This window comes from Lynx canadensis, chromosome E2 (genome assembly GCF_007474595.2).
Source record: "Lynx canadensis isolate LIC74 chromosome E2, mLynCan4.pri.v2, whole genome shotgun sequence".
NCBI lineage: Eukaryota > Metazoa > Chordata > Mammalia > Carnivora > Felidae > Lynx > Lynx canadensis.
Window position 1 is genome coordinate 41,272,836 of NC_044317.1, and position 20,519 is coordinate 41,293,354.

Genomic DNA, 20,519 nt, shown 5'->3' on the forward strand with positions numbered 1-20,519 from the left:
GTAGCTTGGTGTTTGCTGAGGTAAAAGGCCCTTCCCTGGCCTTGGATCTGATGTCTCAGGACCTGTATTAAAAGATAACACTGCTGAACCCACCATAAAGCGGAAGGTGGGTTAGAGGAAGAATTTAGTCCTTGCCGTATTTAGTTGTCTTATTTATTCCCTATTGTGCTTTTTATTTTCTTTGTGCTTCATTATCAGTGACCGTGTCTCTTACTGTGAAGGGTTCAAGTAAGTTACCTGATTTGTTAGGCTTCTACTTAAGTATTTACAGGGCACCCGGCTTGCTCATTCATTAGAGCTTGAGACTCTTGATCTCAGAGTCGTGAGTTCGAGCCCCGAGTTGGGTGTAGAGATTACTTAAAAATAAAATCTTTAAAAACATTTGCAGTTGTCCAAAAAGATAAATATAATTTTATCATACAATTCAGCAGTTCTGCTCCTAGGTATTTACCCAAAAGATGAAAACTCCTATCCATACAAAAACCTGCATGTATATATTTATAGCAACTTTATTCGTAATTGCCAAAATGGGGAAGCAGCCAAGATATCCTTCAGTAGGTGAATGGATAAACAAATTGTGGTACATCTGGACAGTGGGGTATTATTTGGCGATAAGAAAAGAGCTATTGGGCCGTGAAAAGAGATGAGGAACTTTAAATGTGTATGGTTAAATGAGAGAAACCGGTCTAGAAAAACTACATACTGTATGATTCCATCTGTGGGACATTCTGGAAGAGGCAAAGGATCAGTGGTTGCAGGGATTCAGGGATTGGGAGGGGTGAACACGCAGAGCGCCGAGGATATTTCAAGCAGAGAAATTACTCTTCATGATTTATCATGGTGGATACGTGACATTATGCACTTGTCAGAACACAGAGAACCATGTAACACAAACAGTGAACCCTAGTGTAAACTGTAGACTTGTTAATGATGGATGATGTTCCCATATTGGTTCACCATTTGTAGCAAATACTCCACGCTGATGCAAGACGTTACTAAGATGGGGAACTGGGTGCTGGAGAAAGGGGGCATAAACCTACAAGCGTTCTGGAAGAGTCTATTCAAAAAGAGAGTCTGTTCCTTTTTTTACTTGTTTTTAAATGTTTCATTCAGTTCAGATTTTACCAAGTGTAGCCAATTATGTGGGAACAAAATGTTATTTTGAATAGAAAACGTTTTTAAGATGATTAATTATCCATTTTATTTATGAAACTTAAATTGTTGATGCTTTTCAGGACTGCTACTTCCATTTTGTGTGGATCTGTAAACAAGCAGAGTTCTTGTTAAAATTATCTAATTCCTTTTTGCTTTCTTGAGAAATAGAGTGGTATAGAGAGTATCGATTTTGTGTATTTTTCTTTCTGTGTGTGGTTAAATAATTTAGAGCAAAGATTTTGTATGTTAGTATATTAGAAAGCTTTCCAAATACTGTAATAGCCAAAGTAATCTGGGATGTTTGTCATGATTCTAATAATTTTTTTACAATATAAAATCCCTAATTTTATCGATTCTAGGATATCTGTTCTAGGACACGTTAGCCTCTGAAATCAATATGTCACTTACAATCAGTAACATCTTAGGTTTAGTGAAATACCATGTCTCATAAGGCTTCAGGGAAGGAATTCCTTAATTGTCTTTAACTGATGCTGGGGATGGTTCTGACTCACTCGTGTCTTTCAGATGTTCTCTGTGTGGGTACGTGTGCAGCCATCCTCCTTCTTTGAAGTCTCACATGTGGAAGCATGCAAGTGACCAGAATTACAACTACGAACAAGTAAACAAGGCTATCAATGATGCCATTTCACAGAGCGGCAGGTATTTATCCTGTCCCTTTCCTTGTTGCTGTATGTAAACCAAAGTGAGGGTTGAATCTGCCAGGCTTACATGATAACCAACTCAAGGTGTGGTGTGTTCTGTTTTTGTTTTTAAGAGTTCTGGGGAGATCCCCTGGAAAGATGCTCTTAAACAGCAGTGAGGACAGACCCGATCGAGCCGATCCTGTCACTGGAAGTTCTGAAAACTTGGTGTCAGCCTCAGAGCTGATTTCCCAGGCCCCCGGCGAAGTTGTAGGTTCCAACGACAACGAGAAACTGAGCCCTACGAGTAATACCTCATACAGTTTAGAAAAAAACTCCAGTTTGGCCCCTCCTGGCATGGAGTATTGTGTTTTACTCTTCTGTTGTTGTATTTGCGGTTTTGAATCTACCAGCAAAGAAAATCTCTTGGATCATATGAAAGAGCATGAGGGTGAGATCGTAAACATCATCCTAAGTAAGGACCACAACACAACTCTAAACACAAATTAGGTTGAGTAACTCCTTGAAGAGGGACACGGTAGAAGAGAAACCCTTTAAACCACAGGTTCACCTTTGCGCTATCAAATAACTTACTAGACACAGAAGAAATAGTTGGTGTGGGGTTTTTGTTTGCTTGTTTGTTTGTTTTGAGGAAAAGACAGATGTGACTTTGGAATCAAATTTGCAGTGTAATAAAAAGAATTCCAAATGGATAAGTGGGAATGCTATTCAAGTATCGTGAGTGAGGGGAGGTAGGTTGAGGAGGAAGCAAAAATGTAACCCTGTGTTTGCCCTGTCACCTCTGCTTAGTGGTGGGTGTATTTATTATTCAAAGCTTAATGTAGTGTAGAAATGCAAACAAAAGAGTTAAACAGCTTTTCCGGAACTTCTAAAACTTCTTGTTCCAAAGGTGTCACATCTTAAGCAGAGCTTAGTTCTCTTTGTTGTGAACTCGGACACGCCAGCTCTGGAGGGCCGGGCCTCTCACGAGGGGCGGGAGGCAGCTCTCTGAGGGCTTTTCACTGTGACCAGCAGAGTCAACAAGGAAAAGATCACCAGAGGGCTGTGAAATGATCTACCCAAATCTTTTCCCAAATCGATAGGAATGAATCATACACTCAATCTAGGATATATTTCTCCCTAAAACAGAAAGAGACCTCTGAATCCAAATCTAGATTGTAAATAGGCATTTAAGAAGTAAATTGTTGTCTTAAATTTACAGTGAATGTCTTGTGGGCAAAGGAGAAAATAGGTGAATTCCCACCAGCCTCAAACCAAATCTCAAGGTGTGTGAAAACGGGGACTCATTTAGCACAGCACCCTTCCCAGAGGCCCTTTCCAGGTTTGACGGAATACCGCACTTTTCTCCGTAGTTACACAGGCTGACCCTCTCTTCTGAACTAGACCAAGTGTCTCATCTCAAAGGTCTGTTCAAGCAGCCAAGTGTGAGGATTGGCATTTGATCATCAGACCTCGGAAATCTTTGGAACTCTTAAATAAAAATCATTTGAGGGACAAGAGGTGAAATTCAGAGGCCCCTTAAAATGAGTACTGCTATTGAGATTTTACTGCCTGGAGTTTATTAATCTAGTTATACTTAGCATAAGAGGTATAATCAAATGTGGCTAAACTATAGTAAAAATTCAGGTTGTTTATAAAACTTTTAGTAACAGGCGATTTGGCGCAAGTCTACAGGGTTTCTCCTATCTAGGATGTTCCATTTTGTTAGTGTGCAATAGGACATATGGACAACCAACTACAAGTGCTTTTGCATTAAAACTCGCCATCAAATACATGTAATCTTCTCATTAATTACACATTTTGTATTATAATGTATTTCAAAGTGAAGAGAACAGGGGTGGTTTTGGTTTTGCTTCTGTAGTACTGATCATTTATTTTTGTGTTGTTTTGTTGAAGTAAATTCTGCATACGAGTCAAAGGCTGGTGCACCGAGCAGTGCACTATCTTCATGGTGCTCTTTCTGAACTTGATCTCTAACATGTTCTAGAGCTGAGGCTGTGAGTCTGATAAGTTTAGAAGACACTGATTACTCTGTAGACACATTTTAGGAAAGAATTCCCTTCCCCAAGTCCAGGTATGGACTGAATGAATTAATATTTTTAAGATAGCATCAGGAACTATTACGTGGGGCCAGGCCATCTTGAAACATTGTTCATTTTTTTCTACATCTTATTTTGATGATGATATTTAAACAAACAATCGATTGTAATTGCCAGCTGTTTGATTTAGGTAGCTTTATTTATGAGAGTTAATCCGTTTCTGATAGGTGGTTTTTAAAAACATAAAATGAATTTATATATACCAATTCTATATATTTTCCAAATTCACTGCCTGTGGATTTATGTTCATTTTCTCCTGTTTTCAGAATTAAAAGACAATTCTATTTCATTTCATGTTTAAGTAAATATTTTAAATGGTTCCATTCTTACTGCTCATTCTGAAAATTAACAACCCTTATTAGCAGAATTTTGTTTTATAAAGGTTCCTTGGTTTTAATTTCATGTAATCATTTGGAAAATACTAATAACCAAAAAAAAAAAATCCCAAAAGCATTTGTAGTGAGTTTTTAAATAACCTTCAGTTCCCTAACCCATTTCTGTTGATTGTTACTTAAACTTTCCATTTGGAATCATGAATTTAAAATTTCCCTAGCTCGTGGGAAAAAATTCACCCAGAAGTTCCAAACCTTTCAACGCTCATCTGACTCTGGCCTAAAATGCCCTCAAAAGCTTTCTGTGGGGCTTTGGGAAGAACCATATGCCATGGGTGTTCTGTACCTTCCTGTGACCATTTTGTGGCGAGCTTGAAGTTAACAGTGTCTCCACCAAGAACAATTGAGTGTTTCTAAAAGTAATAATGAAGGCTGAGTATGCAGTGTTAATTGTAAAAGAGATAGGTATTGGAATAATCATCAGGAACTCCCTTCATAGGAATAACTATTTAGTGGTACTAGATCTTTTGCCATATAAAGATCATAGTATTTGTTTCCCACTCTGAACACCTGCCAGTTGTAAGATTTGATAGTAAAACTAGTTTTTAAAAGAAACTGACTGGATAAGGCAAAGGCGGGGAGGGCGGAAGACGGTGCATTGCGTTCTGATCATCACAAGTAATACTTTCCAAGGGTCAGCATTTTCTCTCACTCACTACTAGTCAAGAATGTGGTTGGTGTCCCCAGCGTTCTAACAGTCCCATGCGTGTACTCCAGTGGATCTCTAGACGTTAGTTCTGTGTGCAGCCAGTGCGTTGCAACGACACTGGCAGAAGCTTTTGTTCTAGATCCTCTCATCCTATTCGAGGTAGCTGTTGGTGGCTTCATTATTATTTTCTGTCTTTTCTCACAAAGCAGATGGTGGGCACCCATGTTTACATTGTATCTTCCCACAATGTACTTGGCTTGACAAAGACAAGCAGGCTTCTCTATTGAGACTTATTATATTTTTAGTTTTCATAGACACTTATTTAATCTTTTTTTATTGTACAGCAAGGTGCTCTAAGTAATATTCTATAAAATATATTTAATAGAAATTTGAGTTTGATATTCATGGACATGAATACATGTATTTTTTTAAGAAATAAGTATTGTGTAACACTATGGCATTGCTTCTATAGCCAAAGTCTAAAAATTTCTGGAACACTGACATGTAAAGACTACAGTTAATTCTGACACTGTATCTTATTAAAATAGGATGATTTGCATTTTGTAAAATTATCCTGCACATCGAGCTGCATGCCTTAAAGCCTAAAACTCTAGGATCGTGTTCATGGTAGAACAGTTCATCTGTTCAACAAACAGTGAAGCAAGGTCTATAGTGCTTCTTTAACTACCTTTGGAAATACTGTACAATGTTAGAATAATTTATTTTGCTTTACAGGAGTTTGTCATGTATTGACTTTAATATTGTATTTTGGTAATAAATTTTTTGTTAAAAACACTCGCCTCTGAAGTTTTATCACCAAAGGTTTTTATCATTTTTATCTTGGAAATGTTGATTTGGTCACTTGGAAAGTGGGGTTTAAATACTGAAGAGCCTCCCAAGGGTTGAACTTACGATTATGGCTTCTGATTACCCTTTGGTGACTTCTTCAGCTATTGCTGGCTAGCATGCAACTCTGTGACACAGAGATGACTGAAAAAGTATTTAGATTGTTTTAATCACTGTAAACATTCACTCTGGTTTTGAAGCTTTTTGCCCTTACTACTCGGTTCTTCATTTTCTCTCCCGAATCGCATTTTTCTGTGCTCTCAGTTCTACTACAGTGACAGTGCTGGAGACTAGCTGTATTCATGACAATTAGCATTCTTTATGGAAGGCCCGAAACGACAATCATGTGTTCACACCTGATCGTTTTGTGGTCTACATCAGATACATTCTCCAGTTAGCTTTGTTGGCTGCATTGAGAGGTAAAGCTGACATCGTCTCACTGTGTCATTGGTCTGGTTATCCCGGGCCACCTCAGCTTAGAGTCGAGAGGCCAAGTGTTTCTTCCCAACAGCTATAATCCGCTGTCCTGTCTCCCTAGAGGCAACGTAATTATACCCCCTATCTTTTAAGACCCAAATGCCAACACTTTGTCACTAAACTCCAGGTTAGTTGTAGAAATCCCATCATGGAACTTCTAGAACATCGGCTGCAGTTGGTTAGCCGCTGTTTCCAGTGAGCACTTGAAATACGATTGGGGGGGCGCCTGGGTGGCGCAGTCGGTTAAGCGGCTGACTTCAGCCAGGTCACGATCTCGCGGTCCGTGAGTTCGAGCCCCGCGTCGGGCTCTGGGCTGATGGCTCAGAGCCTGGAGCCTGTTTCCGATTCTGTGTCTCCCTCTCTCTCTGCCCCTCCCCCGTTCATGCTCTGTCTCTCTCTGTCCCAAAAATAAATAAACGTTGAAAAAAAAAAAAATACGATTGGCATGCAGTGAGTATACAATGCACGACCGTTTTGAAGGCTTAGAACAAAAAGTGAAGTATCTTATTAATAGCTTTATATTAATTACATGTTGAAATGATATTTGGGGTTAAATAAAACATACTATTAAAATTCACTTTTTTCCCAATGTAGCTACTAGAAGAATTTTAATTACGCAGGTGGCTAATGTAATGTTTCTGCTGGACGGTGCTAGTCTAGAAGAGGGATTAGTAAACTACATCCCTTGCTTCAGTTCAAGCCTGCCACTGGTAAAAACCAGTAAAGTTTTATTGGGGGGCACCTGGGTGGCTCGGTCGGTTAAGTGTCTGACTTCGGCTCAGGTCATGATCTCACGGTCCGTGAGTTCGAGCCCCGCGTCAGGCTCTGCGCTGACAGCTCAGAGCCTAGAGCCTGCTTTGGATTCTGTCTCCCTGTCTCTCCACCCCTCCCCTGCTCACACACTCTCGCTCTCTTGCTCTCAAAAATAAACATTAATGATAATAATAAAGTTTTCTTGGAATATAGCTGTATTTATTTATTGGTTTACATGTTGCATGTGGTTATCTTCAAGGTACAACAGCAGCATTGAGCAGTGGTGACAGAGACCGGATGGCCCACAAAGCCCAGATTACTTACTGTTTGTTTGATAGTAAATAGTTCCATAGAAAATTTCTGTCTGCTGACCTCTGACCTGGAGGAATAATGGTGTGATCCGTGCTTTAAAGCTACCAGAAAGAAAAAAAGCTTTTTATAAAGAAAGCTTTTTATAGCACTGTTTTCTAGCTAAGTTGTATTATTTCTCCCCCCGTAATTTTTATAAAGTCTTCCTGTTTTTCCACAGCCCTTATCCATAATTTATGACTTTAACCTGTTTCATCGTCTCTGCTCTTTAAAGCCAAACACAATTTGTTTAAAAAAACAGTGCACGATTAAATAATGCTGCTATAAAAAGTACTGTCTTGTTTTCCTCCTGCCAACCTTGCGGTGTTGCTGGTGCCCTCCCTGCCTCGCCCTTTCGGTGCCGTGGGCACCATCGCCGATAGTGTGGCAGTTCCAGGGACATGTCTCACTGCGGTGCACGGCAACCATGGCAGCTAATCCACTCAACTGGGGTGACAACTGACTTCAGTAATCCCGGACACACAGAAAAGAGTCTTTGATGCACCGCTTTGTAACGGATAAAAGCCAGATTCATGGAGGTGGTAGTTGGCTTTCGTGTAGATCTATTGACTAAACCGGCCAAGTGAAGAAACAGTCAACAGTACTTTTTGACCTACATGTCCTCCAGATCTGTCAGCAAAGACATAAAATGAACATTTTCGGCCCCGTAAATTCTTTGAAAAGTTTTTAACTGGGGCCATATGACAGGCTTACTCAGGTCATGTGTTTTGGTTTATATCTCAGGATCCAAATGACTGTAAGGTGCTTGAGCCATTGCCAGAGTCCTACCTGTGCAGCAGAATCCACTTCTTTGTATATTGTGTTGGGGGACTCGACCCCACTTTTGTGATGGCACATTAATGTGCTGTGTCTCGTTTTCTCATCGAACCATGAAGTGTTTGTGAGATGATGACCTACTTGATTTTCTCATTTACTGAGTTATTTCTTCCAGTAATGGGTAATCATGTTCACTTGTTTGCCTTACAAAAGTAGATCATAGTAGATCTTCTCTGGAATTAAAGAGTTTAATTTTAGGCATCTCATAAATTCTTAGATGTATATGACAAAATTAGCAAATGCTGGTGTCTTTTTGCTTCCTAACCCAGCCACGTTTACGCCAAGTGTCGCTGAATGCAGATAGTAAAGGCACCATCCTGTAAAAGTTGGCAAAACTGGATGTATGACAGAAGCTTCTAGGATAATACTGAGGTACGTGGGGCCTTTGGGAAGGACATTACATAGGTAGCTGGAGTTTGAGATAGACAAATCCGAAAATAATGAATCCTTGACCATAAGCTGAGACTCAACCATTCCATCTTTCCGATTCCTCGGCTTTATCCTTTGTTCAGGAAATAAAAAGGAGGCATGCCTGGGTGGCTCAGTCGGTTGAGCGTCTGACTTTGGTTCACGTCATGATCTCACAGTACGTGGGTTTGAGCCCCGTGTCGGTCTCTGTGCTGTCAGCTCAGAACCTGGAGCCTGCTTCAGATTCTGTGTCTATCTGCCTCCCGCTTGTTCTCTTTCTCTCTCTCTCTCTCTCTCTCTCAGAAGTAAATAAACATAAAAAAATTTTTTTAAAGAAAAAGGATACTTGCCCATGTCATTACCATTGGTATCGAATAATAATGAAATGGCTTTTTAAATTATTAATCTTAAAAAAACTGTGACCTGAAGAGACCCTCAGCAAAATAAAGTTGTTCATTTTTCAGGTCTTTTATTAGTACCGAACCACGTTATTTAAAGGCTCATTGTCACTACAGTGCACATCTCCAGATTTCTGTATTTTCTACTTGTCATTTTATCAATTCTGGTATCTGCATTTCAGAAACAATGTGGCTGCCTTTTACTGAAATAGGCACATCGATCCACATCTTGCTTTCTGTTTATATCTCCAGCCCTATTTAAATTCAGTATTTCCAACCACAAAAGGTGTTAGAAAATTCTATTTCAGGCTTATGAGAAAAAGTACAGCAGGACGTGGCTCAAACCTTAAGCTGTATTTATTTCTGATCTTCTGCAGCTAATGTACAAAAAAAGTTATGCTGGAATAATTAAACCAGTGGTTTCAAGGTTACCTTCATGTTTTTAAGCCCTTCTCCACTGGGAAGCAGGAGAACACGGTGAGGTAGTGTCTGTCTACAATGGTGATACTGGGGTCCGTGCGGAGAATCACCGTAGAGGTCAAGAAATCTAGGGCTTTTTGGAATCTGTGCCCACCCTGTGCTCAGTGTGCAACTGCTGATTCAGAGGCTCCAGCGTACTGCCTGGCAATTTTTAAAACGGAACTTTGTAGCAGCGGGAAGAAAACACAAGTAGGAATCTTCCTAACGGGAAAGCAGTCACCACATCCCATCTGCGACAAGCAGAGGAATGTCTAGGAGACAGCGCCCCAGGGCTGCCCACGAAGTGGGTACTGCTACCTCGGGTGGTTTGGGATACAGTCTGGCTTTACCCTTTTGAGTGTCTTTTAAGGTCAGTTATTCTTTTTTTTTTCTGACCTGTAAAGCTGACAGTAATACCTACCTCATAGAGTTGCGGGGATTAAATGAGATGGTCTACAAAATACTTCGTCAAGTCCTGGCAGTTCTGGACCATGCTTGGTTCCAAGCCACGTGATCCTAAGGCATTCAAGCATTTTTGAGACTCCGTTTCTTCTTCGGTAGAACAGGTGGTAATACGTAAGCCCTGTGGGGTTGCTGTGAAAGTTCATAACCATGTGTATATAGGGCCTGGCCGTCTAGGGGCTCAGCAGTGGTTGCTTCAGTTGATGCGTTCTGTGACAACCTTGTTCTTCTTACAACCTTGGAAGGAACCGAAGAACCATGCTGGCTTGTGTCTTGAGGAAGAGCACTCAAAACAAAACATCCTATCCCTCCAAAGACGCCAAAAAAGTCAAAACCTATTTCCCAGTCCCTAGAATATTGTAGACAGGTCACGTCACATCTAAAAGACAGTCCAGCGTTCAAGATGTCAAAACGCGGACGTGGTGGGTGGTCTGGTGGGAAATTCCGAGCTTCCCCGGGTCTTCCAGTAGGAGGCGATATCAACTGTGCTGACAGCACAGGAGCCAAAAATCTGTGCGTCATCTCTGTGATGGGGGATCAAGGGGCGACTGAACAGACTTCCTGCTGCTGCTGTGGGGGACACAGTGATGGCCACAGTGAAGAAAGGCAAGCCAGAGCTCAGGAAGAAGGTACATCCAGTGGTGGTAATTCGACGAGAGTCATACCGGAGAAAAGATGGCATGTTTCTCTAAGGATATCACAGAAATCATAGTAAACAACAAAGGCGAAATGAAGGGTTCTGCTATCACAGGACCAGCTGCAAAGGACCATGAAGACTTGTGGGCCAGGACTGCATCCAATGCTGGCAGCATTGCACGATTTTTTGGTGTATCAAAACAAATTTTTTTTAATGGGGCGCATGGGTGGCTCGGTCGGTGAAGCGTCCAACTTCATGTTAGGTCATGATCTCACGGGCCCGCTTCAGGTTCTGTGTCTCCCTCTCCCTCTGCCCCTTCCCTGCTCGTGCTCTGTTTCTGTCTGTCTCTCAAAAACAAAAAAAAGATTTTTAATTTGATAAAAATTTTAAATTATTTGCTCCCTCCCCCCGCCCCGTGCCAAAAAAAAAAAAAAATCCATTAAAGGGAAAAGCACAGCGGGGCTCCTGGGTGGCTCAGTCGGTTGAGCATCTAACTTTGGTTTCAGCTCAGGTCCTGATCCCAGTGTCATGGGACAGAGCCCTGCATCAGACTCTGAGCAGACAAGGAGCCCGCTTGGGATTCTCTCTACCCCCTCTCTCCCCCTTCCTCGATCTCTCTCAAAACAAATAAAGAGGGGGAAAGTGTATCTCCAGGGTGTAGGTAGTGCTCCAGCCACCAAAACTTAATCCATACCAGTGATTCAACCTTTTTTTTTTTCATTATCACCACCCTAAGGAGCCCTTTTTATGGTTTTCCTAATCAGCTCCCCAACCCCTGAAATTTGAATACCTTAGATATACTGTGTATCTGTGCTTGATACATAAAAAGGGTAGGATTTTTTTTTTCAACCCCTCCCCAGACCAATTGCCTCCCCATGGCGGGGGGGGGGGGGGGGGGGGTGGGGTGGGGTGGGGTGGGGTGGGGGTGGGGGGGTGGGTATTACCATGGAGAATGCATGCGCTTATGTAAATGACCTGGTTGATGATAGTTGTGGGGAGAGTAAGATACTATGACCAACTCAGCTTTCTGGTTTCTGGTCCAGACTAAAAATGCAAAAGGTCGTCAAGAGATTTTGATTAAAAACCCTCTCCAAGATGGCTTTATCTGCTCTTCCATCATGTGAGGATCACAAAAGCACTGAATCCACCCAGTACAGTCTACACAGCTGCTGGGGGTCCAGTGAGTCCTGGCTGACAGTCCCACCTGTGAATTCTTATGCATAAGGAGTCCTTCAAGCTGACTTACCAATGTTCATGGGGGGACCCAGGAGGGTCGCAGAAGAACACTTCATGAAAATCCAACCCAGTGCTAGATTAGCCACAATTTAAGGCAGAATAAAATATCTTAGTTTGAGAGTGTTAGAAACATATACATTTCTGGCTCAAACTCCTACTTCTTCCTACAGAAAAAAACAGAACTCCCAAGCCAGACAATACGCTTTGGCATCTGTTGGTAGGAAATGTGTACTTCTAGGAGTTTTAGACACCTGTTGTGTTATGCCTGTTGCAGGGGATGACATTAGAGCAGTCCAAAGGAACAAACTGGGAAGACCAGCCAAGGCCACTGGACTAGAACCGCCAACATCTAGGAATCATCACATTTGGCAAGAAGCTTATGTGATAAAGCATCACCATCTGCTTTAATTGAATAACTTGACTATTCATGTCCTCATTTGAAATATACAAGTACGACATTATTCTAACCATGGAAATTAGAAAAGAAGGTGTAAGGGGATGGGGACCCTGGGCGGCTCAGTCGGTTAAGCGTCCAACTCTTGATTTTGGCTCAGATCATGATCTCACGGTTCGTGGGATTGAGCCCCAGGTCGGGCTATGCACTGACAGCTAGAAGCCTGCTTGGAATTCTCTCTCCCTCTCTCCACCTTTCCCCTGCTTATAAATGCTCTTTCTCTCTCTCTTTCAAAATAAATAAACTTAAAAAAAAGGGGGGTGTAGGTAGGAATAACAGACAAGTAGAGCTAAGAGTATTGGGTATTAAGGCAAATGAAACCAAATTGGTAATGCTTAAACACTGTTAAGTTTAGGGACGCCTGGGTGGCTCAGTCGGTTAAACGTCCAACTTCGGCTCAGGTCATGATCTTACAGCTCGTGCATTTGACCCCTGCGTTGGCCTCTGTTGCTGACAGCTCAGAGCCTGAAGCCTGCTTCAGATTCTGTGTCTCCCTCCCTCTCTCTGCTCCCTCCCCTGCTCATGCTCTCTCTCTCAAAAATCAACATAAAAAAAAATACTGTTAACTTTAAAAGTCAGATAATTGTGCACCTAGCTAATCTGCCTATGAATTTCACCATTTTTAATTTGATCTAATTTAATTTTAAGTAGGCTCCACACCCAATGCAGGGCTTGAACTCATGACCCTGAGATCAAGTGATACATTTTACCAACTGAGCCAGCCGAGCACCCCTGAATTCCGCTATGTAAACCACTACAAATCTAATACAAAGTTGATCAAAGGAAGAAAAAAAAAATCAACACTAACAATATTCCATAATGCCTTTTTTAAAGAATCTCACAGGGAAGGACTCCAGTGTAACGTCAATGCCTGTGCAACTCTGTAATGATCTGTGTGCACTGAGGAAGTGGACCCTTGACTCGGCACAGGTTCCCCAAGACGAAGCACACCGAGCCAGGCTCCAAAGGATGCTGCAGGCACAGCCTGTCTGCAGCCTCTGGTGTGGGTTGTACATAAGGGGTGTATAGAACAATCCAGTGGAATGCAGGCAGAACATATTAGGACTTCCCTTTGTATTTACCTCAGTTAAATATATGTATGTGTATACACTGACACAGAGAGGACAAACTTTTTTATCTGATAAAGGTATGCGAGCAAAAGTCTGCTCCTTTATCAAGACACGTGAAAAGCCAACCCTTGTGGACAAGAGGGAAAAACACGAAGTGCATGAGAGCACTGTTAGAAAAACATATGTGGTTGGCCAAACTGTCTCCAAATGAATAGGTGTTCCTATAATAGCATACAGTGTTAAAAAGATCTCACTTTGCCCAAACGTTCCTATCAATTGTATACAATTCTAGTAAAAACCTCCATAGATTCTTTGTTGGAAACTGATAAATGGCTGGAGTTCATCTGAGCCAACAGATATGTAAAACTTGCCAAAACATGTGACTTTTTAAGAAGTGTTTATTTTTGAGAGAGAAAGAAAGAGCAGAGGAGAGGCAGAGAAAGAGAGGGAGAGATTGAATCCCCAGCAGGCTCTGGGCTGACAAGCACAGAACCCGATGCAGGGCTCGAACCCATGAACCGTGAGATCATGACCTGCGTCAAAATCAAGAGTCGGATGCTTACCTAACTGAGCCACCCAGATGCCCTGACATGTGTTTAAAAGAAATATACTGCGGGCGCCTGGGTGACTCAGTCGGTTGAGCATCTGACTTTGGTTCAGGTCATGACCTCACAGCTCATGAGTTCAAGCCCCGCATCAGGCTCTGTGCTGACAGCTCAGAGCCTGGAGCCTGCTTCGGATTCTGGGTCTCCCTCTCTCTCTGCTCCTCCCCTGCTCACACTCTGTCTCTCTCTCAAAAATAAATAAAGATTTTTTTTAAAAATTTTTTTAAAAAAAGAAAAGAAATATAATAAAGGGGGCACTTGTTCTCGCAAGTATGAAAGGCTTTCTATAAAGAAACAGTAGTTACAAATATGTGGAACTGTTGCACAGAGTTCCTTTTTAAAGTCACTTAAACATAATAGTTAACAAACAGGCCATATACATACAGGAATTAGTATGTGATACAGGTAATTCGAAGAATAATGGGGAAACAGCTGACCAACCAGCCAGAAAGAAATTATATCAGACCGCCATCTCACCCCATATTAAAAAGATGCCATATTTTTAAAAACTGGAAGAAAGTATTTTTAAAATTTTACAATCTTGCAGTGAGAAAGGTTTTCCTAAGCATGATAGAAAAACCCAGAAGCTATAAAGGGAAAGGTGATAGATTTGACAATATAAAAATGGAAAAACTGCTACATAACAAAAGACACCTGACGAGGCATACAATAAGGAGGAAACCTCTGCAGGGTATGTGACCAAAAGTTCATTTCTATAATCTGTAAATAATCCCTTCACGTCAAGATTAAATCCATGACTGGTCAAAGAACACAAAAAGACAAATCATAGAAAAAGAAACACAAACAGCCAATAAACCCCTGATACAACTGTCTCCATCTCACAAATAGCATTTAAATGATACCTCGGGGCACCTGATAGGATACGGGGTGGCTCAGTCGATTAAGTGCTCAACTCGACCTCAGCTCAGGTCTTGATCGCAGAGTCGTGAGTTTGAGCCCCATATGTTGGGCTCTGAGATGGGTGTGAAGCCTACTTAGTAATAATAATAACAAAAGTGAGACCTCACTTGTCACATAAGATCGGCAATGACTAAAAATATCCGTTGTTGGATTGTTGGCAAAGGCACAAAGAGATAAGCAGGGAGCACGCATTGGTGGACGTGTAGAATCGTTAACCTTTTTGGAAAGTAGTTTGCCAATGTTTATCATAGTATTTTCAAATGTTTATTTTTGAGAGAGACTGAACACAAGCAGGGCAGGGGAAGAGAGAGGGGGAACAGAGGATCTGAAGCGGGCTCTGCACTGACAGCAACAAGCCCGACTTGGGGCTCGAACTCACAAACCACGAGATCATGACCTGAGCCAAAGTCGGATGCTCAACTGACTAAGCTACCCAGGTGCCCTATCATAATTTAAAACAGGAATTCTAGCAATTCTACTTCCAGAAATATGTCCTAAAGAATTACATAAATATAAGGATATTCTTGACAGCATTGCTTGTAATAGGATAAAACTAAAAAATAACCTATATGTCCAATCAGAGGGGAATAGTTAAATAAAATTATGATATATCCATGCAGAGCAATTGTTTTTAGGTTTATTTATTTACTTAGAGAGAGAGAGCACACAAACGGGAGGGAGGGAGGGAGGGAGAGAGAGAGAGAGAGAGAGAGAGAGAGAGAGAATCCCAAGCAGGTTCCACACTATCAGCACGGAGCCTAACTCAGGGCTCAATCCTACGCCCGTGAGATCATGACCTGAGCCAAAATCGAGTTGGACACTTTAGCGACTGAGCGACCCAGGCGCCTCCCCCCCCCACCCCGACAGAAGAATATTACGGGATTGATCACCTATCATTGTGTAACAAAATTACCCCAAAACTGAATGGCTTAAAACAGTAAACATTTCTTTTCCTGTTATTTCCATGTCAGATATTTGGGAGTGGCAGGCGGGCATTTCTGGCTCGGGACCTCTCATGAGGCTGCAGTGTCTGAAGGTTGCCCTGGAGCTGGCAGACCCTTCCTCTAAGGTGGCTCACTCACATGGCTGGCAAAGGGGTGCTGGTTGTTGGCTGGAGGTCGGTTGCTGCCCAAGTGGCCTTCTCCACTGGCTGAATGTCCTCACAATGTGGTGGCTGGGGGCCCCTAAGTGACCGATCCAAGAGGGGCTACTGCTGAAACTGGGAAATTTGAAGACTGACTGGCATGTTAGTCAGGTCAGAGAGAGTGCAAGGAGACACTTGCAAAACCTCCAACAGAAATTTATGAATGGAAAGTGAGATGAGGCTGGAGAGATAAATGGAGGCCGATTCATGGCAGTCATTCCAAGCTGTGTTAAGGAGCTTGATTTTTATATGAAGCCGGTAAGATCGCTCTGGTTATTACAAGGAGGGTGGAATGAATAGACAAGGACAGGGGGCAGGGATGGAGGTCAGGCCATCAGTTAGGAGACCATTAAAGTGATCCTGACAAGGAACGGTAACTTGGATTAGGGGGGATGGCAATAGAGGGGGAGAAAAATCAGGGAGCTTCTGAGAGATTAGGAAAAAGTCCAATAGGACTCCATGTTTAGATACGTGGATTACACAACAGGAAGGAACCACGTTTGGCTCCTGGGGTTGTGACTTGAGCAATTAGGTGAATGGGGCACATGGGATGAAGAGCAGGTTGGGGATTAGAAAAAGGTTTTAATGAGTTTGAGATGCTTACACACATGGAAACGTTGAATAGTCAGTGGGCACATGGGACCTGGAGGTCAGGGAATATATGCCTGGACATAAAAACGTATGAGCCATCAGGACATTAGTGGACAATGGAGCCATGAACCAGAGAACTGTTGCTTTGAAAAGGAAGAGTTTACAAGAGACTGAAAAGGAATGCCAGAAAGGTTAATAGGAACACCAGGAGTCTACTGTCACAGAAGATACCACCGTGATCAACAGTGGTCACACCACTAAGCCAAGCAATTTAAAACAGAACATTGTATATCAGATAGGAAAAAGAGCGCTCTCCCTCGGTCCCAAGGTGGAGTACTTTTATAGGAAGGATGTCAAGACTTCTGGTGTGGTGCTTCTCCAAGTGTGATGTACAAATAACCTGGGGACTATAGTAAAATGCAGATTCTGGCTCAGTAGGTCTCAGTAGGGGAGGGCCTGAGAGCCTGTGTTTCTAAGAAAGTCCCCGGCGATACTGATACCCCTGGCCCACAAACATTTTGAATAGCGAGGTTCTGCTGTGGCTTTCAAACTTTACTGAGCACAGACTCACACGGAGAACATTTTAAAAGATTATTGGACCCCATCCCTACAGATTATGATTCAGTGGGTCTGGGGCAGGATCTGATAATCTGCATTTCCAACAACCTCCCTGGAGATGGTGACAGTGATGCCACAGGTCCCCAAGACCACAGTTTGAATTGCACCATTCTACAAGACCACAGCTTAACTACTGCGGGCCACAACAGGGAGAAACCCATATGGATTTCAAGAAATAATGCAAACAAGAAGTATTCCTGAACACCACTGGAGTCAGTCCATGACCAGAGCTCATTGAGGGCAGGGCCTGCTAGTTACCCATCACCCCCAGGGTTACTGTATCAAAGCTAAGTACTCATCCTTTTTTTTTTTTTTAATGTTTTTTAATGTTTATTTTTGACCGCGCAGACGCATGCACAAGCAGGGGAGGGGCAGAGAGAAGAAGACAGAGGATCCAAAGCAGGCTCTATGCTGTCAATAGAGAGCCCAATGCGGGACTCCAACTCATAAACTTCGAGATCATGACCTGAGCTGAAGTTGGATGCTTACCTGACTAAGCCACTCAGGCGCCCCAGGACTCATTCTTAACTGATTTATTAATTCTGAAGACTTAACCCTCAGCAGTAGATACTTTTTAAAAGTAAGTCTCAAAGCTTTATCTTGCTGGAAAAACCATTTCATTAATACTAAAACAAAAAGCTGTTATTGAGGACTGTTTCCTTTACTCAAGGGGCATACACTGCACCACAGACACATTCTTCCCCAGAGCATACAATTTTAGAAATACACAATCTTAGAAAAAACCCCATATACAATAAGAGGGGGGAAAATTCTATTTAAGGAGGAATCAGGTCACATATGTATTTATTAAGCACCCAAAAGTATTTTATGGAAGGCATCTAAACGCGAAAAAGATGGATTACAAATACAAGCTCTGCTCTCAAGTCTGGAACATCAAAGACACCAGCAATCAAGTTAAAACATGACAAATGCCATCTGAAAAAACAGCTGACACTTATTTTTCTTAAAGCCACCCAGCAGATACCTCAATCCATTCGCACAGAATGTGTGTTTGTTATTAATAGCAACAGACGCACCGAGGAGGAGAAAATACCCAACAGGGGTGACTGACTTCCTGGATAAAATAATTTCGTGCTGGAATTAGACAGATGGACAGTCTTTTCACAGGTGGAGGACCCAGACGACCATTCCTTAACAAAAATCAATTAAACATGTGGCCTGGGCATCTGCTGACAGAAGGCTTCATCTACCCTTCTATGCAGTGTGATTAAGAAACGTAGCCAGGTAGGGGCGCGTGGGTGGCTCAGTCTGTGAAAGGTCCCACTTCCGCTCAGGTCAAGGTCTCGTGCTTCGTGACTTCGAGCCCAGAGTCAGGCTCTAAGCCGACAATACAGGGCCTGCTTGGGATTCTCTCTCTCTTTCTCTGCCCCTCCCCTGCTCATGCTCTCTCTCAAAATAAATAACCAAAATTAAAAAAAAAAAAAAGAAAAAAAATAAAAAGAAAAGATACCCAGGTAAAAGCACAGTACCTGCCCTCAAAAAAGGCTTCACTCTAGTCCTGGAGACCAAGAGAAGCATATCCTTGAAGGCAAGATTAAGGAAGGGGCGCGCCGCCCCCACCCCAACGGCAGGGGTGGGGGGAGTCTCCGGAGAGGCCAAAGTGTCTCTGCGGGTGCTCTCTACCGCAGTGGAAGCGCCTTCCAAGCACACACCGGCGGCCACTGGGTGCTGGGGGGCTGCCAAGACCTGCAAACAGGGCGCCACAGGCCTGAGACGCGGGAGGCGGGAGAGGCCCGAGCGGTCAACTGCTTCAGTCCGCCAGACCCTTCACCGAGCCCCCCGCATCCACCAGCACCCGGGAGCAGGAAGCTACGGGAACAAGCAAAAGGTTTCGCGGTCTCTTGCAAGCACACCTGAGGCGACCCTTCCTCGGAGACGGGCCCCTCCTCCCCCGGGTGGCCACCTCTCGCTCTGCCCTGGGGCTGGCGGGCGTCCCCGCGGCTGAGTAGAGCAGCAGCGTACGCTCGCGGCAGCGCCGCGCGGGTCAGGGGTCTGTGTGCTCGGGGCACGCAGGGGCTGGGCGCGGGGCGGGCGGGGCGGACGGGGCGAGCGGAAGTGTGCCGCTTCCTTCCGGCCGGCGCCGCACGAGACTGGGCGGGGCGCCCCTGGAGAGGGCGGGGACTCGAGCTGACGGACGGTTCCCGGGACCTATGGGCGCGCCCGCGGCGGCCCGGCCTCCCTGGCGCGCCCCTTCCTCGGGGCCGCGGACGCCCCCCAGTCCCCCATTTCTCTAGTGTCGCGCAAAGCTCCGTCGCTGCACGGTGGCCGCTGCTTGGTCCTCCCTGCCCTCACGGTGCATCGCGGGCAGTTGCGCGGCCCTCGGCACCCCCGGCCGGCCGGCCTCTTTCCCCGCCCGGAGCTGCGCGCCAGGACGGCTGAGGCCGCAGGTCTGTGACTGCGTGTCGGGCCGCGGGCGGAGCGAGGGGACGCGCGGGTGCGAGGCTTCGGCGGCTGGTCGGGCTGCGCCCTGCGTTGCGATGTTTCGCCGAATCAGCCGCAACGAGCGGGAGCCTACGGGTCGCCCGCCGCGTCGTGCAGTCGGGGGGCGCGGCCCGGGCCCCGCGGCGCCCTGGGGCGCCAGGGTGGGGGACGCGGCGCTCGCGGGTCCGCTCGAACTGCGGGGCGGGGGGCGGCAGGTCGGGAGTGAGGAAGTTTGCCGAGGGCGGGGCGGGGCGGCGCTCGCGGGCCACTTCGGGCTCCTGCCGCGCGGGCGGAGGGAGGGCCTGGTTGGTGCTGACCTCCGCGGCCGCGCGGCTCTGCCGAGCTGGAGCAAGTGTCTGAACTTGGGCGGCCGCTGTCCCCGGTGGGGACACTCGGCGCTGTGAGGCTGGGGTGCGGCGGGAAGCTGAGTGTCGTGCCCTGCAGTGGCCGGTCGCTCTGTGCGTGCTGGTCCTTCTGAGTAGAGGACGAGCATCGCTCTCACTTCCCTTTTCCAACGTCGAAGATGGCATTCCCTTTCATTATGGGGAAACTTTTGTTTCCCCAGTTGGTGCTATTGTCGCATTGCCCGACACAGAGTTGGCGCGGAAATGTTTGTTGCCCTTCTGTCCTGACTTGTTAGAGTGTATCCGATGTGGGATATTTACAACTCCTTCCTGAGCCCTTAGGAGGACGTGATTCTTGGCTAAGAATCCAAGTTATCCAGTTGGGGGATAAGTCCATCTAATGAATGCAGTACGGCTTTGCCTAACACTCCTTTTTCCTGCCTCGCTGCTCCAGATTCATTTTCGGTGCTTGTACTGTTTTTGCGTCTCACATTTTTTTTTTATGAATGAAT

The 20,519-nt window shown here is 44.4% G+C and overlaps 3 protein-coding genes across 10 annotated transcripts in view; all 3 read left to right on the top strand.

Annotated features, from left to right (window-relative positions):
* Positions 1-5,752, top strand: part of ZNF507 (zinc finger protein 507) — a 46,457-nt gene extending 40,705 nt beyond the window's left edge. For all 3 annotated transcript variants that reach the window (XM_030299622.2, XM_030299623.2, XM_030299624.1), the window contains 2 exons: positions 1,681-1,815; positions 1,931-5,752. In XM_030299622.2, the coding sequence (XP_030155482.2) occupies positions 1,681-1,815; positions 1,931-2,306 (511 nt within the window). In that variant the 3' untranslated portion in view covers positions 2,307-5,752. The remainder of the gene's footprint in view (positions 1-1,680; positions 1,816-1,930) is intronic.
* A 4,202-nt stretch (positions 5,753-9,954) lies between these two features.
* LOC115502114 (60S ribosomal protein L23-like) lies at positions 9,955-19,099 on the top strand. The gene is given in 5 exon segments (XM_030297319.1): positions 9,955-10,477; positions 10,479-10,633; positions 10,635-10,804; positions 12,093-12,186; positions 18,871-19,099. Coding segments are annotated over 5 exon segments (777 nt in total). The 5' UTR covers positions 9,955-10,348.
* A 348-nt stretch (positions 19,100-19,447) lies between these two features.
* The window catches only part of DPY19L3 (dpy-19 like C-mannosyltransferase 3), a 77,728-nt gene continuing 76,656 nt past the window's right edge, over positions 19,448-20,519 (top strand). For 4 of the 6 annotated variants that reach the window (XM_030299625.1, XM_030299627.1, XM_030299629.1 and 1 more), the window contains exon 1: positions 19,449-19,629. The gene's annotated coding sequence lies outside the window, so the exon portion shown is untranslated. Of the gene's footprint in view, positions 19,630-20,519 lie in introns of all 6 variants that reach the window. The other 2 variants (XM_030299626.1, XM_032591505.1) reach the window with 1 other exon arrangement.